Raw genomic sequence first — 17,135 nt, forward strand, 5'->3', positions numbered from 1 at the left:
TTTACTTTCTCATGAGGAGCTTGCTACTTATGTTCCGTTCTTTGTCTCTTATTTGGAGTACAGTTGTTCACTTACTCTTTAAGGACATCAGGTTGTCTCTGGTCTTCTTCCTGTTATGTCGTCCTTTGCTAATACAGTTTACAAAGAAAGTTCCCACTTCGTTCAGAACCGCTTCTTGCACCACTGTCCTCAAGCTTGGCTCAATCTCAAACTATATTCAGATTTTGTCTGATGTGGAGATGCTCACTTTCTTCTTCTTTTTTATGGCTTATTATTATAAAAAGATATGGTTTTGAAATAAGTTCAGCAAGCCTGCATTTAATCAATTGAAAAAAAAAGAAGTAATATTTTGAAATAACAATTTAATTATTACAATTCAAGACGACCGTTTTCTATTTTAATGGGGTCATGGCATGGATTGTTCCTTGAGGTTGACTTATAATGTTAATACATTTTTTTGCACCAAAAAAAATAAATAAAAAGCCCATTTTCCTCCCTCATTCTGACCTTCTCTCTAAAACGACCTGTTTTAAGGGGCAGGTCCTTTAAGGCATGTCAGGAATCAGGCACTGTTATGATTGGCTAATATCATTGCATAGGAAACAGTACCAACACCCCCTCACTATTGCATGTGAGTGTATTGACAACATAAAAAAAACAACAACCAAAAAACGGCTATTTCCAGACAAAGCATTGCGAAATCATTTATTTACGGTTTGTGATTATTACAACAAACGTTTCTTTGCGAGCTCTCCATGACACTGTGACACAAAATCCTCAGACACGATCCGGGATGCCATTAAAAATAAACTATCCAGTTGTTCGTTATGCTGGGATCCTTTTGATATCTGTACAAAGACACGAACAAGCTGTTTAAACCAAATGCGTTAAAGGAACACTCCACTTTTTTTGAAAATAGTCTCATTTTCCAACTCCCCAAGAGTTAAACAGTGTTTTACCGTTTTCGAATCCATTCAGCCGATCTCCGGGTCTGGCGGTAGCATTTTTAGCGTAGTTTAGCATAGATCATTGAATCGGATTAGACCGTTAGCATCTCGCTCAAAAATGACCAAAGAGTTTCGATATTTTTCCTATTTAAAACTTGACTCTTCTGTAGTTTTTTAGTCTTTGTTTTAATAGTACAAAGACCTCTTATGCGCCAAAAGGCCAATTTAATTTCTCATGTCATGACCCCTTTAAAATATACTTGGTTACTTTTCAGCAGCCATTACTCTAGTCTTCAGTGTCACATGGTCTTTTAAAATCATTTTAATATGCTGATTTGCTGTTCAAGAAACATTTCTTATTAGCGTCAAATCAATGTTGAAAACGGTTAAGATGTTTAATGTTTGTGGAATTTTTTTATTAAGGTTTAATTTATTTCAAAGCAAAACTTTTGAATGGTAATGTCGAGAAGCTATATAGAAATTTGGAATAATAATAATATATGAAATCAAAGTTTTTGCTGCTCTTTTTTAGAGGTTGTTTCAAATATCCTCAAATGGTAGATGTTAGTATTATAATAATATTAGTAGTGTCTGTGTTTTGCTGTATTTCACTGTTATATAATTGCATCACTATTGCCAGTGTTGAATGCAGGTTATTTATGTAAACATGTACCAGACAATGTTTACATTGCTGCTGTCACTTGAAAACTTGCTTCCAAGAGAAAATGTTGTGTTTGCCTCATTGCACTTTACATTTCTTTATGAGTAACTGTTTTAAAGTGTAAACCCATGACATATGTCAAATGAGTACCAACAGGATTTGTTTCCGTGTTATCTGGTGTTTTTAAATGGCAGCTTTAATTAACAGCACATTAGTAATTAACACATTTGTTTGTTTCAGGATGGAAAGCGGATGTTTGGCACCTATTTCAGAGTTGGTTTTTATGGTTCTAAATTTGGTGACTTGGATGAGCAGGAGTTTGTCTACAAAGAGCCAGCCATCACCAAGCTGGCAGAAATCTCACATCGGCTTGAGGTACAAAACCGTTTGCATTTTCCGTTTCAGTAGTACACATACATAACCTCTCTTATTTTTGTCTTAATTCCAGGGTTTTTATGGTGAAAGGTTTGGTGAGGACCAAGTGGAAGTCATTAAAGATTCCAATCCAGTTGACAAGTGTAAACTGGACCCAAATAAGGTGCGTAAAAATACCGCATTATGGTGCAAAATTTGTGCTCCATTTTAAAAACCATAAACGGCAATACTTTGGATTAAGAATAACGTCACTTTCCAATACAGGCCTTCATTCAGATCACGTACGTTGAACCATATTTTGACACTTATGAAATGAAGGACCGCATCACGTACTTCGATAAGAACTACAACCTGCGCCGCTTCGTCTACTGCACGCCGTTCACACTCGACGGAAGAGCTCACGGTGACCTGCACGAACAGTTTAAACGAAAGGCCATTCTCACTACCTCCCACGCTTTCCCCTACATCAAAACCCGCATTAACATCATCCATAAAGAGGAGGTAACTCAAACACGCATGCATTGTGAAAACTTCTATAGGTATTCATGCAAGATGAAAATTACATGAAAAATATCAAGATAATTTAAATAGCTAATGGAATATGAGTGTAGTACTTGTTCATTTAATACCATGGTGTACCATAGTAATGCCCAGTGTTATTTTATGTACAATTATATTATTTTTTTTCTTTTTGAAGTTGTAGTAATTTTGTGCTTTTGTCATTTTAATTATTTTTATATTCATATTTAGCTTTATTTTTATTTCAGTTTTAGTAATTTAGGTTATATAAATATATAATATATCAATACTTCAGCAAAGATCTATTATTTGACTTTAGCTTCCAGTTAACAAAAACATTTATTAATGGTTTTGGTTTTAGTAAACAATAACACTGAATGCCACAGCGTTTTCGTAAGGTTAAGGGAAGATATTAATATATTACTATTTGCCTTTCAGATAATTTCCACGCCTATTGAAGTAGCCATTGAGGACATGCAGAAGAAGACACAGGAGCTGGCTTTTGCCACTCATCAAGACCCATCTGATGCCAAAATGTTACAGATGGTTCTGCAGGGGTCTGTTGGCACCACCGTTAACCAGGTGACTAGTTGAGCCTACTCTTCTCTTAATAATACATATGCAATATCACTGTTGTTATCTTCTTCTGGATTAAGTTGAGCAACTTGATGACACCGCAACGGTACATTTAACATCTGGAAATTCAGCCTCCGCATTCAGTTTGTAATATATTTCATTGCCATGTAGTAGTTCCCATTATTTAACAAGTAGTTACTTGTAAAAGAAAAAACAAAACAATTACGATATCACAGACAATATATATCGCACACCCTAATACAGACACATACACATACTTGTTTCGCTATCCTTGTGGGGACTTCCATAGGCGTAATGGTTTTTCTACTGTACAGTCCGTATATACTATTGCCCTACACCAACCCTATACCTAAACTTAGCCCTCACAGGAGTCTTTTTGCATTTTTAGATTTTCAAAAAACTTAATTCTGTGTGATTTATAAGCTTGTTTACCCATGGGGACCTCAATTTAGGTCCCCACCGTGACAAGTCCCCATGAGTCTGTGTGTATTCAGGTTTAAGTCCCCACCGGTATATAAAACACACGCACACACACGAGTAAATAATTTGAATGATTCTAACCTATGTATGTATTTGATTTCTTTATAGGGCCCACTTGAGGTGGCCCAGGTGTTTCTGTCTGAGATCCCAAGTGATCCTAAACTCTACAGGCATCATAATAAACTACGACTGTGCTTCAAAGACTTCACCAAGAGGTTTGATTCTAGATGCTCTCACACTACGTTAACATGGACTCCAGTAGTCCAACTACTAACCCTAGTGACATTTTACATCACATTTATAACAAAGTATTACTATATGTATACAGGTCAACTATTATCCCAAAAAGAATTGGATTATTGCAGTCCATGTAAATGTTGCTGCTTTTGTATGGTTGCATGACAGTTTATTTTAACTGTTAAATGGTAATAATACAGTGGTCAGTAATACAATTAGAACTTTGAAATGGCTGCATGGAAAATTCCACACATTACCAAAATGTCCGTAGGGTCAATTGACTTCCCTTCGAGAGACTTTAATGCAACCTTCAATAATTCCCCTAGATGTGAAGATGCCCTTCGCAAAAATAAGAGTCTGATTGGTCCAGACCAGAAAGAGTATCAGAGGGAGCTGGAGAGGAACTACCACAGACTGAAAGAAGCTCTGCAACCTCTCATTAACAGGAAGATCCCACAACTCTACAAACCTGTATTACAGGTCAACTCACACAGGTCAGACAATTAAAATTATCAAAAGCTGTTAAGAATGCCCTGTATACGTCACCTTGCGCCTGATTAACCAGCGTACTGCAGAAACTTGGTTTACCAAACTACGTTTGAATGAATGAAATGGGAGTTTCCACCTTAAGCCCTTCAAGCCTTAATATTGTAATCAAAGGGCAATTACTATTAATACATCAAGTCAGATGGTTCACTGTAAAGTACACTACAATTGCTCAGAGTTAGTTTCATATGAAAGTAAAATTATGATTTAAATTGTACCACAAATATTGCAGAATGCATAGAAATTCCATCACTGAATCAAATTGAATTGAGGCCTACTACAGTCAGGAAATGGGCCTTCATAGCCCGGTCTATTTAATGAAGTATGTCAACAGCAATGTATGATTAGTTAGTTACTCATAATGGATGACACGTGTATAATGTTACATAATTGTCCAAAAAGGTGTGGGTGTTTTAAATGTACTTGATTTCTTTTTCTGTTTTAACAAGCAGCAAAAGGACAGCTTGAGAAGGTAGTCAAGTTGTTGGCCAGCATATTTAAAAAAAAAAAGTTTGCTGACCATTAAAGTTTTGTTTCCTCAAATATTTTTTACTCCTTTTATAACATTAAAGTTTTTCTTTTTCTTTCAGAGACTCTTTTAGCAGAATGAGCCTTCGCAAGCTAGACGTGTGAAGATTGAAGAAATAAAAAGAACAAATGCAATTTTATTTATTTGTATATATCAATCCTCCTCACGATATCAGTGTTTCTGCCGTAATGTAAAAAGAGATGAGTGGTAAGACATTTGGTGCATCATTCCAATTTTGTATGAGTTTACAAAATGGCCTGTTACATGATCACAATAACTGATGATGAATTTAGCATACGTGTCAAAACCTGTATTCTATTACTGTGCGCACTTTTTTTATTTACTTCATCCCAGTGCTTTTTTAATATTTACGGTACAACTTAAGTTTAATCCTTACAGAAAAAGCAAAAAAGGTGATGATTTTTTTTTTCAGCATTATGTAGTTTTATGTACCTTTTTATTTACTTTAAATATTTTACTAAATAAATATTCTAATAGCCATTCCAGTGTGTTGTTAAAGAAACTGCACCAAAAGACTTTTATTTTTATATGTTGGTATTTTAATGTGGCCAATAAGAATCTACAAAGCCAGGTGATAGAAAAATATTCAAATTTTCCCTGCCTCCTCAAATATACAACAGAACGTAAGAGATTCTCGTGAATTGTTTTATTTATCGCTCAGAGAACTTGTTGTATAGCAGGGTCTGCTCACAACATGGGAAAGAAAAGCTTCTTAGACTGGACTGAGGTATGGCAGATAAACTATAAACCTAGAAAAATAGGTCACTTTATCCCTGTGGTCATTTATAGGCAAATTATACACTGTACTTTTGAGGTTGCCCACCTTTCAAACTAAACTTGGTTCTCTGTGTGCAAATAGTCTGCAGCGGGGAACAAAACACATTGTCTGTGCTTTCTAGTATCAAAAAAGGGGGATTGAAAAGACTAATGTGAAATCTACTTTGGGTTTTAAGCTATTAATAATACACTTTCATAACAGGGACACCGAAAATATGAATTTGTACGCGAGTCAAACCCAAACAAGCCAGAATCGATCTTTTAAAAAGTATAAAATTTCAGTGCACAAGAAATCATTTTGTGCTATTCATTAGAGATTCTATGGAATGCTTGAAAGTATAGAAAAATATGCACTACAATAAGTGCCAAGGTGCGTTTGCATGAGGGTCACTGAAAAGCAGATGACATGGACTCACTGAACAAGAAGATAGAGTATAAAAACAGTAATAGACAAAAAAAAAAAAAAAAAGTGGCAACAAATGTCATGGCCTTGAAAGATTCACATAGGCTTTTAACTGACACTTGTTACACAAACGTACATATCGACTATTAACACATCCTGACTTGCTTTTCCAGTTGCCTGCAAACGTACTTTCATAGTCCACATCTTACCAGTAAAACTTCGTAACTGAGTCCCATCGGCTGTTTTTACTGAGAGACTCTCTTGTAGAAGAGCAGGTAAGGTGTAGAGGTGGAGCATGTCTCGGGGGAACAGGCTCTGAGGAAGTCCTCTTCTTCAAAGAGTTTTACTTCAGAGTCATCAAACAGCATCCACTTTCCCTCAAAGTCCAAAAGGTTTCGCAGAGCAAGGTCAAAACTCACCTGGGTCCCGTCGACCATAGCATCAACTCCCTCTTCCTCGGTCTCTTTCTTCACTGTGTTCTGAAGCAAAGAACCGGAGGAACGACTGGCTGAGCCGGAAGCCTTCTCTGAATTGGTTTGATTGCTGTTGCTGAGCTCATAACTGGTGACACTTCTCTGTCCTCCTAAAAGCCCAACACCCTCAGAGGACCTCTTGCTTCCTGATTTGCTGGACATGCTTGTTGTAGTGCTGACTCTGGCCACATTTCGCCCCCTGCCAGGCAAGCTGAAAGACACCTCACCGTCATCGTACTCTGTTTGAGGTACCTCCTCTTTCTTCTGTTTCGTGTCTTCATTTCGGTCTTGATCTTCATCCTGAGACTGAAGCCTGAGAGTGGTGCGATGGAGATCCATCATGCGGATGTAAGTGGTGTAGTGACCGCTGCTGATGGTTACGCCGCTGTGCATGACCACGGCGAAGAGCTCGTAGTGATGGCTCTGGTCTGGAGAATCGGGCTGAGTGCACCACTCATGCAGGGAAAGCTTGAGAGGGGTCTGCAGAGGAGTATTCACCTTGGAAAGGCCAGCATAAGGATCCATCCTAAAGATTGAGGAAGATTGTACCAACTTCTTAATGCACATTGGTAACTTCAAGACAGAATAAAATATTTTGTCTCAAGTTGCTAAATCCTAAATATTTTTACCCTTATTTCTCTGAGTCTCTCTGAATCTGAATGTTTCCTGTATTTTTTTTCTGCTGTAATAAACAATGGAAATAGACTCATGCAATTCACTGGTGCCCTTCAGGGTTTCCATAGTTGAGAGATAGGAACTAAGTAGAGCTGCAAGATTAATCATTAAAAGATTGCAATCTCGATTCAAACACCCAAGTGATCTCATTTCTAAAGGATGATTTGTCTATTAAATCTTTGAAAAAGTCTTACTGGAACATTCAAATCTGCATTTGCGCTGCCACTGACACAGAGCATTCATGTTTAGGGAAAAAAACAGCTTCACAAATAGTCTTTTCAATCACAAAGTATTATTTCTGTCTTACAATCATTCATACCACAGAAATACTGGGATGAAAGTTTATAGTTCGGATATAAACATTGATGTCTATGATAGCGATAAAAATCAAGCAAATCACCTTCTGAAAGCAACGTTTGTATCAATTACATTGTTTTGCCACTAGGTTGTGACGAGTGACTTAAATTTATTTGTCATTGAATTATTAATTCAAGAATTTGGATTTCATTAAGTCAATGAATCATTCATTTAAACCATTTTTTCATAATTTTAATATTAAGCGTTTATTTTATATATATTAGATTAAGTTTATTACATTTATTACACACCTATATACATTATATATATTTTATAATTCATGCAAATTAATTAAACACTTAAATAGACTGCGGCAATTAATATTTTGCCACAGCCTCTAGTAAGTTACACGTTGTTTTGTTAAGTTCAGAATCGTGATCTTCATGAGAAAAAACAAAAAATTGTGATTCTCAATTTATCCAGAATCGTGCAGCTCTAGAACTAAGCATTAAAATCTGTAGAGGATACATACTCTGAGCCATTGGCAGCAAAGCATTTCAGGTGGATTGTGATGACTTCTGGTGTTTTGTCAAACAGAAGACTTCTCTCAGCTTCTGTGTAGTGATGGCAGGTCTCACAGAAATATTTGTCTTCACCCATAATCCGCTCCACAGATGCAAATTGAGATATGGCCCACTTTAGAGTTTTCAGCTCAGGCTTGGGATCTGGAGAAACTGAAAAAGGAGGATACAGTTATAAAATAATCTAACCAGCATCCGAGAGTGTTGAATGATAGTCACAAACAGAGATGGATTCAACACTGCCAATGTACTCACTCTGAGAATTGTCAGAGGAGCCGTTGTCCTTCTCTTGCACAGGTACGCTGATGTCTTGAAAGTCCTCTCTCCGTTCTGTGAAACACTCACATTCCAGGCAGCGTGTCCGCAGCACCAGCTGACCCTGGAACATCCACTTCAGCACATCCAGGCCTGATTGCTCTAATTACAAAATACAGGCAAATTCTTTAGTTATTGACATCCTAAATTAACAGAGCCATGACATGGGGGAATACAGACATTTTTATTTATCACAATTGTTAAGAATGTGTTCCCTTATTTTAGTAAATTGTGGCTACGTTGTACTAATGTTCCATTGTTTTAATTAAATCAATGTGGCTGCAATATACTAAACCGAGGGAGTGAATTGATAAATAGAATTAAAAAATAATTAAAATGACGTTTCATTGCAGCTCTTAAAACTAGTTCATTTTTTAATATCTTAGTTTATACCTTTTATTATTATTTATTTTCTCCATTTACCATAATTTACAATCTCAGTTCCAAAATATACAGATGATCAGTTTGGCCAGTTAATAATACACATCTTGTATTTTCAAATATCATGTAAAATAATATAGTACATTTGCCATCATTTAATTGTAGATGATCTGCATTATTAAAATAATTATAAAAAATGGCTAGGAGATTTGATCACAGTTTTGTGTAAAATATTTACCTTTGTTCTTTTCCAGACTCTGTTTAACTTCTTGAGTTCTGCTCTCATTCTCTGAGGTATCCTTCTCTTGCTTCTCTTGGACACTACAATCTGATTTCTCCTTGGTCTCCCCTCTCCCTCCTACATGTGAAGTAATTCGTCCCATGCTGCGGAACTTTGAGAAGATGCTAGGCTGCTTCCCAGATGGCTTCAACCAGCCCAGCTTCCCTCTCCTTGTCCTCTTGCCCACCTCTTTTGGGGGAGTGTCATTCTTCTCCTCCTCTGTAGTGCTCCCTCTGTCCTTCTCTTGCTCTTTTTCCTCTTGCTCCTCAGTTCCATTCCTCTGATCAGAACTCTCTGTGGTTATGTCGTTAGAGGACTTACGTTTCGAGCGGGTCATAGGCACGTTTTCCTCATTTTTCTTTGATTTGCTTTGAGATTTTGGCTTTTTCTTAGCATTGCCTGCTTCTGTGTCGCTCTTCCTCTTTCCATTCAACTGGCCATCAGAGCTCCCATCATCCTCATGGTTAGACTCCCCCATTCCATTGCTCATTGTGCTGTCCTTCTGATTGTCCGTTTGCCCTTTTTTGATATTGTCACAGGCCTCCTGGATGTTCGCAAGGATGCACTGCAGCACCTCCTGTGCATCATGCTGCAAGTAACCCTCGTACATTGGATTAAGCTGCCTGCAATGAAGAAATCAAATTTGTTTGTTTGGAAACTCATCAAGGCAACAGTGAGAGCAACTTTTGAGAGGTTTAAATGTCTTTTCAATGTTGCTGAATGATGCTCTGGCCCACAGCATTACCTGAGCGTGTTAAGCAGCTTACGAGGTGGTGTGGCAAGCTCTCCGTCGCTGTATTTTTCTGGGTTAAGCAGAAAGCTAGACTGCAGCTGTTCCACAGAAGAGATGAGGCTGTGGAAACTACCCAGCAGCTCCATGGGAACAGGTAGGGTGTTCTCACTAGTGTCCCCCTGATAACAAAAACATGCAATGTTTAGTGCAATCAATTACAGTAAAGGCAACAATTTTAACGTGACAAACTATTCTGTACATTTATTCAATTAGAAGCTAAATTTTAGAGTGACTTTTTCCCTAAATTGAAGCTAGTAGTATTGATATATATTTATGAGCATAATCAAGGCAAAGGAAAACACTTTTTAAAAGATGAAGTTTACCAACCTCATTTTTGGCACCATCTTCTTGCTGTTTGTCTTTCAGCTTAGCCAACTGACACAAAGATTTGATGGCCTCTTTAAAACCAGGACAGTAATATAATACCTAAAATTTGTAAGAAGGGTACAAAGTTTTGATGAGTGGGATCCAAACTACTGTAATGCTACATATACATATATATTCATTCATTATGAATTTATATAGTGGTTAAAGTTTATGAGTGTCATGAATAATACACAATTAGTGGGTAAGGTAAACAGTATACCTGAAGGATGCTGTTCAGATAGCAGGTGTTCCCCAAATTATTAAGCCCAACGAAGGGGACCAGACTCTCACGCTTCTCACAAGTGAGAGGAGATGAAGGGCAAGGCATTGGCACAACCTGGTCATGACTTAAGAGAGACCATTTTGGGAAAATAAATATGGTATTTTCAAATATAATCTGTATTAGATTGCTTAATAACAACATTCCATACTTAGTAGTCTCTTCTGGTTCAGCAGTGCTGTTGTCTTCTGCCGGGGCCTCTGAGAAGTCCAGGGCTCGTTTGGTGTCCTTCTTCTGGAAGAACTTTAGAGAGAGTTTGCTCTTCTTCACAGGACTGCCAACTGCAGCCACCACTCCACCTTCAATATGCAGTCCAGGCATTTTAACTATTTACTACAGAAGATAAAAGAGAAACCAAAGCAAGTGTCAAAAAACGAAACAAACTCAATCAAAAACACTGACGATCAGCCACGAACCGCGGGAAAGCCTTAGCTCTGATGTGCCCTAGAACGTAATAGAAGCGTTTTCTGCTAAGAATATAACTTTAAATATCAACTTTTTATTGAAATATAATCGATTAATGTTAAATATTTGCGTCATATGCTCACGAGACTCTTAGTCTGATCATTTTTGACTCATGCGCATGAAGACACATATATAGCAGTGTAGCTAACTGAGTAGCCGCCCAGCCCACACAACATGCACGTTCATTTTCAGCAAGAGTAATGTTACTTCAGACTTACGTAATAAAAAATAAAACTACATTTAATGGTCTTACCTAAGGAATTGTACTATGCACGCGTTACATTTTCGCTAAATACAATCCCAAGTACGCGGTTTCTTTTTAAATATACACAAACTTGACAACCGCGTCTGTAGAACTTGGCGCTTTTTTCCACGACTGAGACTCCTCCGCTAAAGCCTGAACAAAAAGAGATGGTCGAATAAATTGTGTGAAATAAAAGAAGGACCACTGCCGCGAACTGTATGGTTAAATACGTATTTTTGTTTAAGATTTTTTTTTTTCAAAGCCATGAATAAAAGGAAATATAATTTTGCAGGCATAATTTTGGACAACTACGTCGTCTGACAAGCGTGTAGACTGACTGCCGTTTTAAATCCGATCTGAGATCAGTAATATGATTGGCGATTGTAAGCGCCTTGCGGTTTGGGTTTGTGAATAGAATTGAAGGCTGAATCTGGATCAGTATAAAATAAGGAGGTTCAGCTTGCTTTTTTATTCTAAAATAATACGAAAATAAATAAATCTTTTAATAATTGTTTCATATAGGTGTTCATTATTATTTTATTATTATTATTAAATGTACAAAAAGTATTTCTTATCTTTCACCAGTAGATGGACATCAAGAACAGTGCATGAGCAACTGGGACATTCAATCACCAACCATCAACATCAGGGGTGCCTAGTCCTGCAGAGTTCAGCTCCAACCCCATTTAACCACACCTGAATCAGCTAATCAAAGTCTTAATAAGCATACTAGAAACTTCCAGGCAGATGTACTGAGGAAAGTAGAAGCTAAACTGCAGGACAGTGGCCCTCCAGTACTGAGTTTGGACACCCAGATCTATATCTACTTTATTACTTTCTCTCATATTCAAGATAGGCCTAGTTTAATATATCTTTTTTATACAACTTCCCCCCCAATATTAAGATTGCATTTTAAAAAATTATATGAAATACATTGGAAAGTGTAGCAAATTTAAGTTGAATATAAGACGTCAAACTACTGCATGCACAACACTGATAAAAGAAAAGGCTGTGTAGAATAGTGCTGTATGAAGTGCAGCAGATTACACAACTGGACACAGCTGTCACTGCAGTGGAAAGTCATTTCACCTGCCCATGCACATATTATACAGAGGCATCTAATCTGCAGATGTGCTTGAGGAGGCTGATCTCAAACCACTCAAATCCTATCAGCATCTGCTGATCAAGTGTGAGTGAGTGTAAATGCACCTTTTATGAAGAGGAGACTGAGGCTATAGTTGTCAAAAAGACTATACATCAGTATCCACACTAAAATGCATTCATGGTTGAACTGTTTTCAGGACAAGAATATTTGCAGTTGAGGCAAGGAGTCACATGTTTAATATCTTGTATTTTTGTGCATAAAATGAAATGGCATGAATTAATTTATAATTTTGACTATAATTATTATAATGCCATATAATGTTACTTTTTTTAAATTATTTTTTAATAAAATGCATTATTTGTTTGGCCAAAACAATGGCTTGACCTTTTTGTATATTTGTTTCCTTTTATGTCTTTACTGTAGCCTATTTATTTGTGTTTAATCCATTTACATTTACAAACAGAAACCACCTCAAAACATTTATGCAACTAGCAACTAGGTCTCCCCCATAAGCCAAATATAAACTCTTGTATTCCTATGTACTTATATCTGAATGTAGATAGAAACCTGAGGAAAGGCACCTCTTTTCATTCCCCTACAGTGTTAACAGTGACTCCTTACAGAACGCAGTCACTGTCAGAAGAAAAACAGCCCTGGGAAGAAGCTTTTGAGTTGGAAATGCGGAGAAATAGACCAGCGCGCTCAAAGAATGAGAGGCATGTCCTGCACTCTTTTCAGCCCCAGCTGAGCTGTGTGCAGTTTTTTAAATCACTTTACCATACCTACCTCAGTATCAGTGACACAAAATACACACCAGCTGGATCACACACACACACACACAGATGATGTCAGCTCTTCAGGCAGAGCTCAAGCAGCATACATATAGGCAAAGTGGTTAAACACCAGTTTAATCTTTTATCAGTCAGCTGCACTACTAAAGCATTTGAATGTGATGGGGAAGCTGGATGGGGGGTGTTTGCTGATACGGCTGTGTGTTTGTGTGTCTGACCCGCTGACTGCCATTGGATGAGCTCTGCGGGAGGGGTGTGTTCAGGCTCACAGTATAGCACTTGTTATGAGCGCCTTCTGCCATCCCCTTCCACAAACCTCAATAACAACAGTATAGCAGCCTCCAAGGCTGAGTGTGTGTGTGTGTGTAGGGGAGTGAGGAGTGCCTCTACCGCCGTTGCAGCTGGTTGCGGCTTCCTCCCTGTGCTGGATTTCCTTGAAGGTCTGCCTCATCACCTCTGCAGTGCCTTGGAAAAAATAGCCCCCCCCCCAAAGACTGAGGTAAGCAATGTGAGATAATGCATTCCACATCTGTCAGCTCCATTATTCAACTTTTCTCTTGTTTACCTTTGGAAAATGCAGCACACCTCTTAAGATTCCACCCAACATCCCTTAAAACCACCCTTTTCATTTCTTGTTGAGCATTTGAAGCAGTTCTTCTTATTATGTGCTGTTCTTCTAGTAATAATTCAGTATTTCTAGATTGGACTACAACCTTCGTTGCAGACCTTGGCTGTTTTTATTGTAGCGCTTGCCACCTTGACAACATTTCTGGCCATGCTGTCTAGGTGGGCAGCCCCTGTCTCATAGCACAAATCATCTCATTTTGCGCTTGGCTATGCTGTTTCTGTTTACCTCCCCACTGGGTTGTCGTTATGCCGAGCAGCGTGTCAATCTGGCAGAGATGCGTTTAACCGTGCCGTAGTGCAGCACTGCGCCGCGCGCTCGTCTGCAGTGCTGCTCGGTAGCTCAGGATCGGTTATTTCGCGATGGTGAGTGGCTCATTTGCAGCGACCCAGAGACGGTGAGCTCAGCTGGTCGAGATCTCTCTAATATCCCGCGATGCCCGAGGCGAGATCCTAGCTGCCATGTAGAAAGGTTCTTGCTTGATTCGCGTGCAGAGCGCGCTTGCTTGCTAGTTTCAGGCGCAACAGAGATAGAAGGTTTTGGATTCAGATGCTATGGTTTGGTCACTGTGCATATATCTTCACATAACAAGGCTAGGCTGCTTTATTGAGCAATGTATTTTCTAAACAAAACAGATATGCATTGGAGAGTCCAAATATTATTATATTCACCTGACAAAAAAAAATATGATCTCATTACAGACAGTCACAGTGTGCAGATTAGTAGAGCGTATTTGGGGGAGGGGGTGTGTCAAGGCTTGCCCCACTCCAAAACAAATGGTTTGGGGATCTTAGTAAAATCTGTTCATTAAAACAAGCATGCAAGTTCCAACGGGGTTTTCAAATGGTTAAATAAAGATAAGCGTTAAAATATAGCTAAAGGTCCAACTCGAATGTACAGTGTTTTGCAGAACTAAAGAATATAAACCAAGAATATAATAGGCTACTATAAATTATTGTAAAATAGATACTGCAATGCAGAAATAGGCCTACTACACAGAGCAAACTGTGAAAATATTTATTTTCAGACAACATATTAGAAAAAGTAAGTAAATCAAACAATTCAATGACCTGCAGGTGCTTCTGAACTGGTGTTATTTATATGAGAATGAGCTGTCTGTATGATTACTTATGCTTTAACAAAGTGTGTTTGTTTTAACAGCACATATATATAAAATCTTAAAAGAGACAAATAAAATTGAACAATAATATTTAAAAATAATAATAAATTAAAATTATTTAAAATAAAATGTAAATAAAAGCAATATGTTTTATATATTTTCAATATTATTGGGATATATAAAAGATAAAATAACTTCTATAAGCATTTCACAGAGTTGGTAAACTAATATGCTACTTGTAAACTAATTATTTAAAAATATATTACCAGTGCATGTCACAAATTCATTTTTTTCTAATTTGAAAATTATTTATTTAGCTTACTGCGGAGCCTAATTTGTGTTGCGCCACACGGACCTGCACCGATTGCATGCTTCTTTTACAAAATTTCCTTTACATTTTCATAGCTGACCTGACCTAAAAATTCCTAAAAAAGATGAAATTATCAGCCCCCTTGCAAGTCTTTGTATAATTGGCTCACTGCCTTTGCACGTGTAATGCCTCCCTAGGAGCCTACAGGCTGTTTGATGTTCTCAGGAATGCAGAGGTGCATTAAACATGTGACCTAAGGGCCACCCAGGAGCTCTGACTCCCGAAAGAGTGTTCAAGTTTACCATCACTCTGGTGAGCCTCACTATGTGATTTTGCTGACCTGGTGTTTTTTTTTTTTTTTTTTTTTTTTTTTTGTCATAACTTTCCAAATACAACTTGCCAGATGCCACAACATGTCATTTATTGTGATGAAGGCCAAATTATTTGTTCATTGGTTACATTTAGTTATACATTTTTATATTATTTATATATTATATATGCTTATTTATTTATTTGATTATGCTCCTCCGTGGACCGTTAAAGTAACATCTAGTAAACCCAGGAGACATTTACTACAGAAATAAATGGTCATGTTTTTGCTCTTGTGATCAGTCACGTGGGCTTCTTGCACAAATGATTGTAATTCCATGACCTGATAGAGCTCTGAAACAGGCCCCTAGTAGAAACAATGCCTAGAGAGAGACATATTGAGGTACTTTAAATCTACCAGATATGTTTTAAGTCTCTTGACCATTGCCGTTAGACTAAAATGGTTGTATTGTACGTTTCTTAGGTTTTTGGATGTCTGAAGTGATGGGCATGAGAGAGCTCGTTGTGGAGGTTATGGAATTTGGCATAGCGAGGTCTCTTGGGGGTTCATTTGTGAGGCTCTGTGGGGGCGATTCCTTGTCCATTGTTTTCTACTGAAGGACATTTATCACAGAACGGAGATGGAAACAATGGCTGACATAATTTGCAAGCTGCTCCTGCCCTTTAGATATATTCCTCATATGTGCGTCAAAGAAAAACGATCAAGTGGACAGAAGAATTTATTTGAGAGCTACTCAAAGGAAAATCATCTGACAAAAGATTTGTAGTTGTATATTGGCTTTTCATGGATCGCATGTTCTCATAAATAGAAACATTTGTATCAGATCCACAAAAGTTGACTGGATTTTGAATGTTATTGTGTCTTCATGTGAGGAAATCCCAGAGGGTCCAATGGAGGTGACTGGGTAGACTGAGTTGGCCAAAAGACTTTCTCTTTTCTCTGATTAAAAAAAAGAACATTTCAGGTTCCCTACAGAACTTTTTCTTCAGTGTGAAGAATATTTAAATAGTCTAAAGAACCCATTTGTCCAATGAAAATGTTCCATGAATGTTATAGGTTCTTTATGGAAGCAGACGCAAATAAAGAGCCTTTATTTTTAAGAGTGTATAATGAAATTGAATGATGACCACAGCTGTCAAGCAAGATTTTCATGTCAAGATTTTCAAAGAATTATGATTTTCAGTTTTCTACTAAAAATATCTTGGGAGGACTTAAAAATGTAATGCACGGCCCTTAATGTGTAATTCATTAAATGGAAGAGAACAAGATGTTCAAAAAAATGCTTGTCAGTAAGATTCTTTCTGAATAAATGTATTCTTCATTTCATTATCAACTCATTAATTCATTTATTATTCACTTTAAGAAATGCCTATTCCAAACACATTTGTTGACTGTTTTCAACTGAGATAATAACAAGAAATGTTACTTGAGCACCAAATCAGCATATTAGAATGATTTCTGAAGGATCGTGTGAATATGGAGTAATGACAGCAGAAAATTCAGCTTTGCCATCACAGTAATTACATTTCACATTTACATTCCAAATTTTACAATATTACTGTTTTTACTGTACTTTTAACAAATAAATGCAGCCTTAGACATCTTTCACTA

The 17,135-nt window shown here is 37.4% G+C and overlaps 3 protein-coding genes across 8 annotated transcripts in view; 2 read left to right on the top strand and 1 right to left on the bottom strand.

Moving 5' to 3' along the window:
• LOC306845349 (dedicator of cytokinesis protein 7) overlaps positions 1 to 5,537 on the top strand; it is a 48,270-nt gene extending 42,733 nt beyond the window's left edge. For 2 of the 4 annotated variants that reach the window (XM_079378095.1, XM_079378092.1), the window contains 7 exons: positions 1,858 to 1,983; positions 2,057 to 2,146; positions 2,248 to 2,484; positions 2,941 to 3,084; positions 3,688 to 3,794; positions 4,143 to 4,310; positions 4,953 to 5,391. In XM_079378095.1, coding sequence (XP_079234221.1) covers positions 1,858 to 1,983; positions 2,057 to 2,146; positions 2,248 to 2,484; positions 2,941 to 3,084; positions 3,688 to 3,794; positions 4,143 to 4,310; positions 4,953 to 4,995 — 915 coding nt within the window. In that variant the 3' untranslated portion in view covers positions 4,996 to 5,391. Of the gene's footprint in view, positions 1 to 1,848; positions 1,984 to 2,056; positions 2,147 to 2,247; positions 2,485 to 2,940; positions 3,085 to 3,687; positions 3,795 to 4,142; positions 4,311 to 4,814; positions 4,835 to 4,952 lie in introns of all 4 variants that reach the window. The other 2 variants (XM_079378094.1, XM_079378093.1) reach the window with 2 other exon arrangements.
• On the bottom strand, positions 5,001 to 14,503 carry LOC306845351 (ubiquitin carboxyl-terminal hydrolase 1-like). 2 transcript variants are annotated; one of them, XM_079378099.1, is made up of 10 exons: positions 13,992 to 14,503; positions 13,529 to 13,603; positions 10,685 to 10,866; positions 10,474 to 10,600; positions 10,215 to 10,313; positions 9,840 to 10,006; positions 9,053 to 9,717; positions 8,374 to 8,535; positions 8,070 to 8,271; positions 5,011 to 7,091 (listed from the first exon to the last, which is right to left on the bottom strand). In XM_079378099.1, the coding sequence occupies exons 3-10, from the start codon at positions 10,852 to 10,854 to the stop codon at positions 6,338 to 6,340; spliced, it is 2,346 nt and encodes a 781-aa protein (XP_079234225.1). In that variant the 5' UTR covers positions 10,855 to 10,866; positions 13,529 to 13,603; positions 13,992 to 14,503; the 3' UTR covers positions 5,011 to 6,337. The 2 variants fall into 2 exon arrangements, with proteins under 2 accessions (XP_079234224.1, XP_079234225.1); XM_079378098.1 differs by lacking the exons at positions 13,529 to 13,603; positions 13,992 to 14,503 and adding an exon at positions 11,252 to 11,397 and having other exon boundaries at positions 5,001 to 7,091.
• LOC306845350 (KN motif and ankyrin repeat domain-containing protein 4-like) overlaps positions 13,446 to 17,135 on the top strand; it is a 54,734-nt gene continuing 51,044 nt past the window's right edge. Inside the window, exon 1 of one of the 2 annotated variants that reach the window (XM_079378097.1) lies at positions 13,446 to 13,637. The gene's annotated coding sequence lies outside the window, so the exon portion shown is untranslated. The remainder of the gene's footprint in view (positions 13,638 to 17,135) is intronic. The other variant, XM_079378096.1, reaches the window with a different exon arrangement.

The sequence above is a fragment of the Barbus barbus genome (genome assembly GCF_936440315.1).
Source record: "Barbus barbus genome assembly, chromosome: 25".
In the NCBI taxonomy this organism is placed as follows: Eukaryota; Metazoa; Chordata; class Actinopteri; order Cypriniformes; family Cyprinidae; genus Barbus; species Barbus barbus.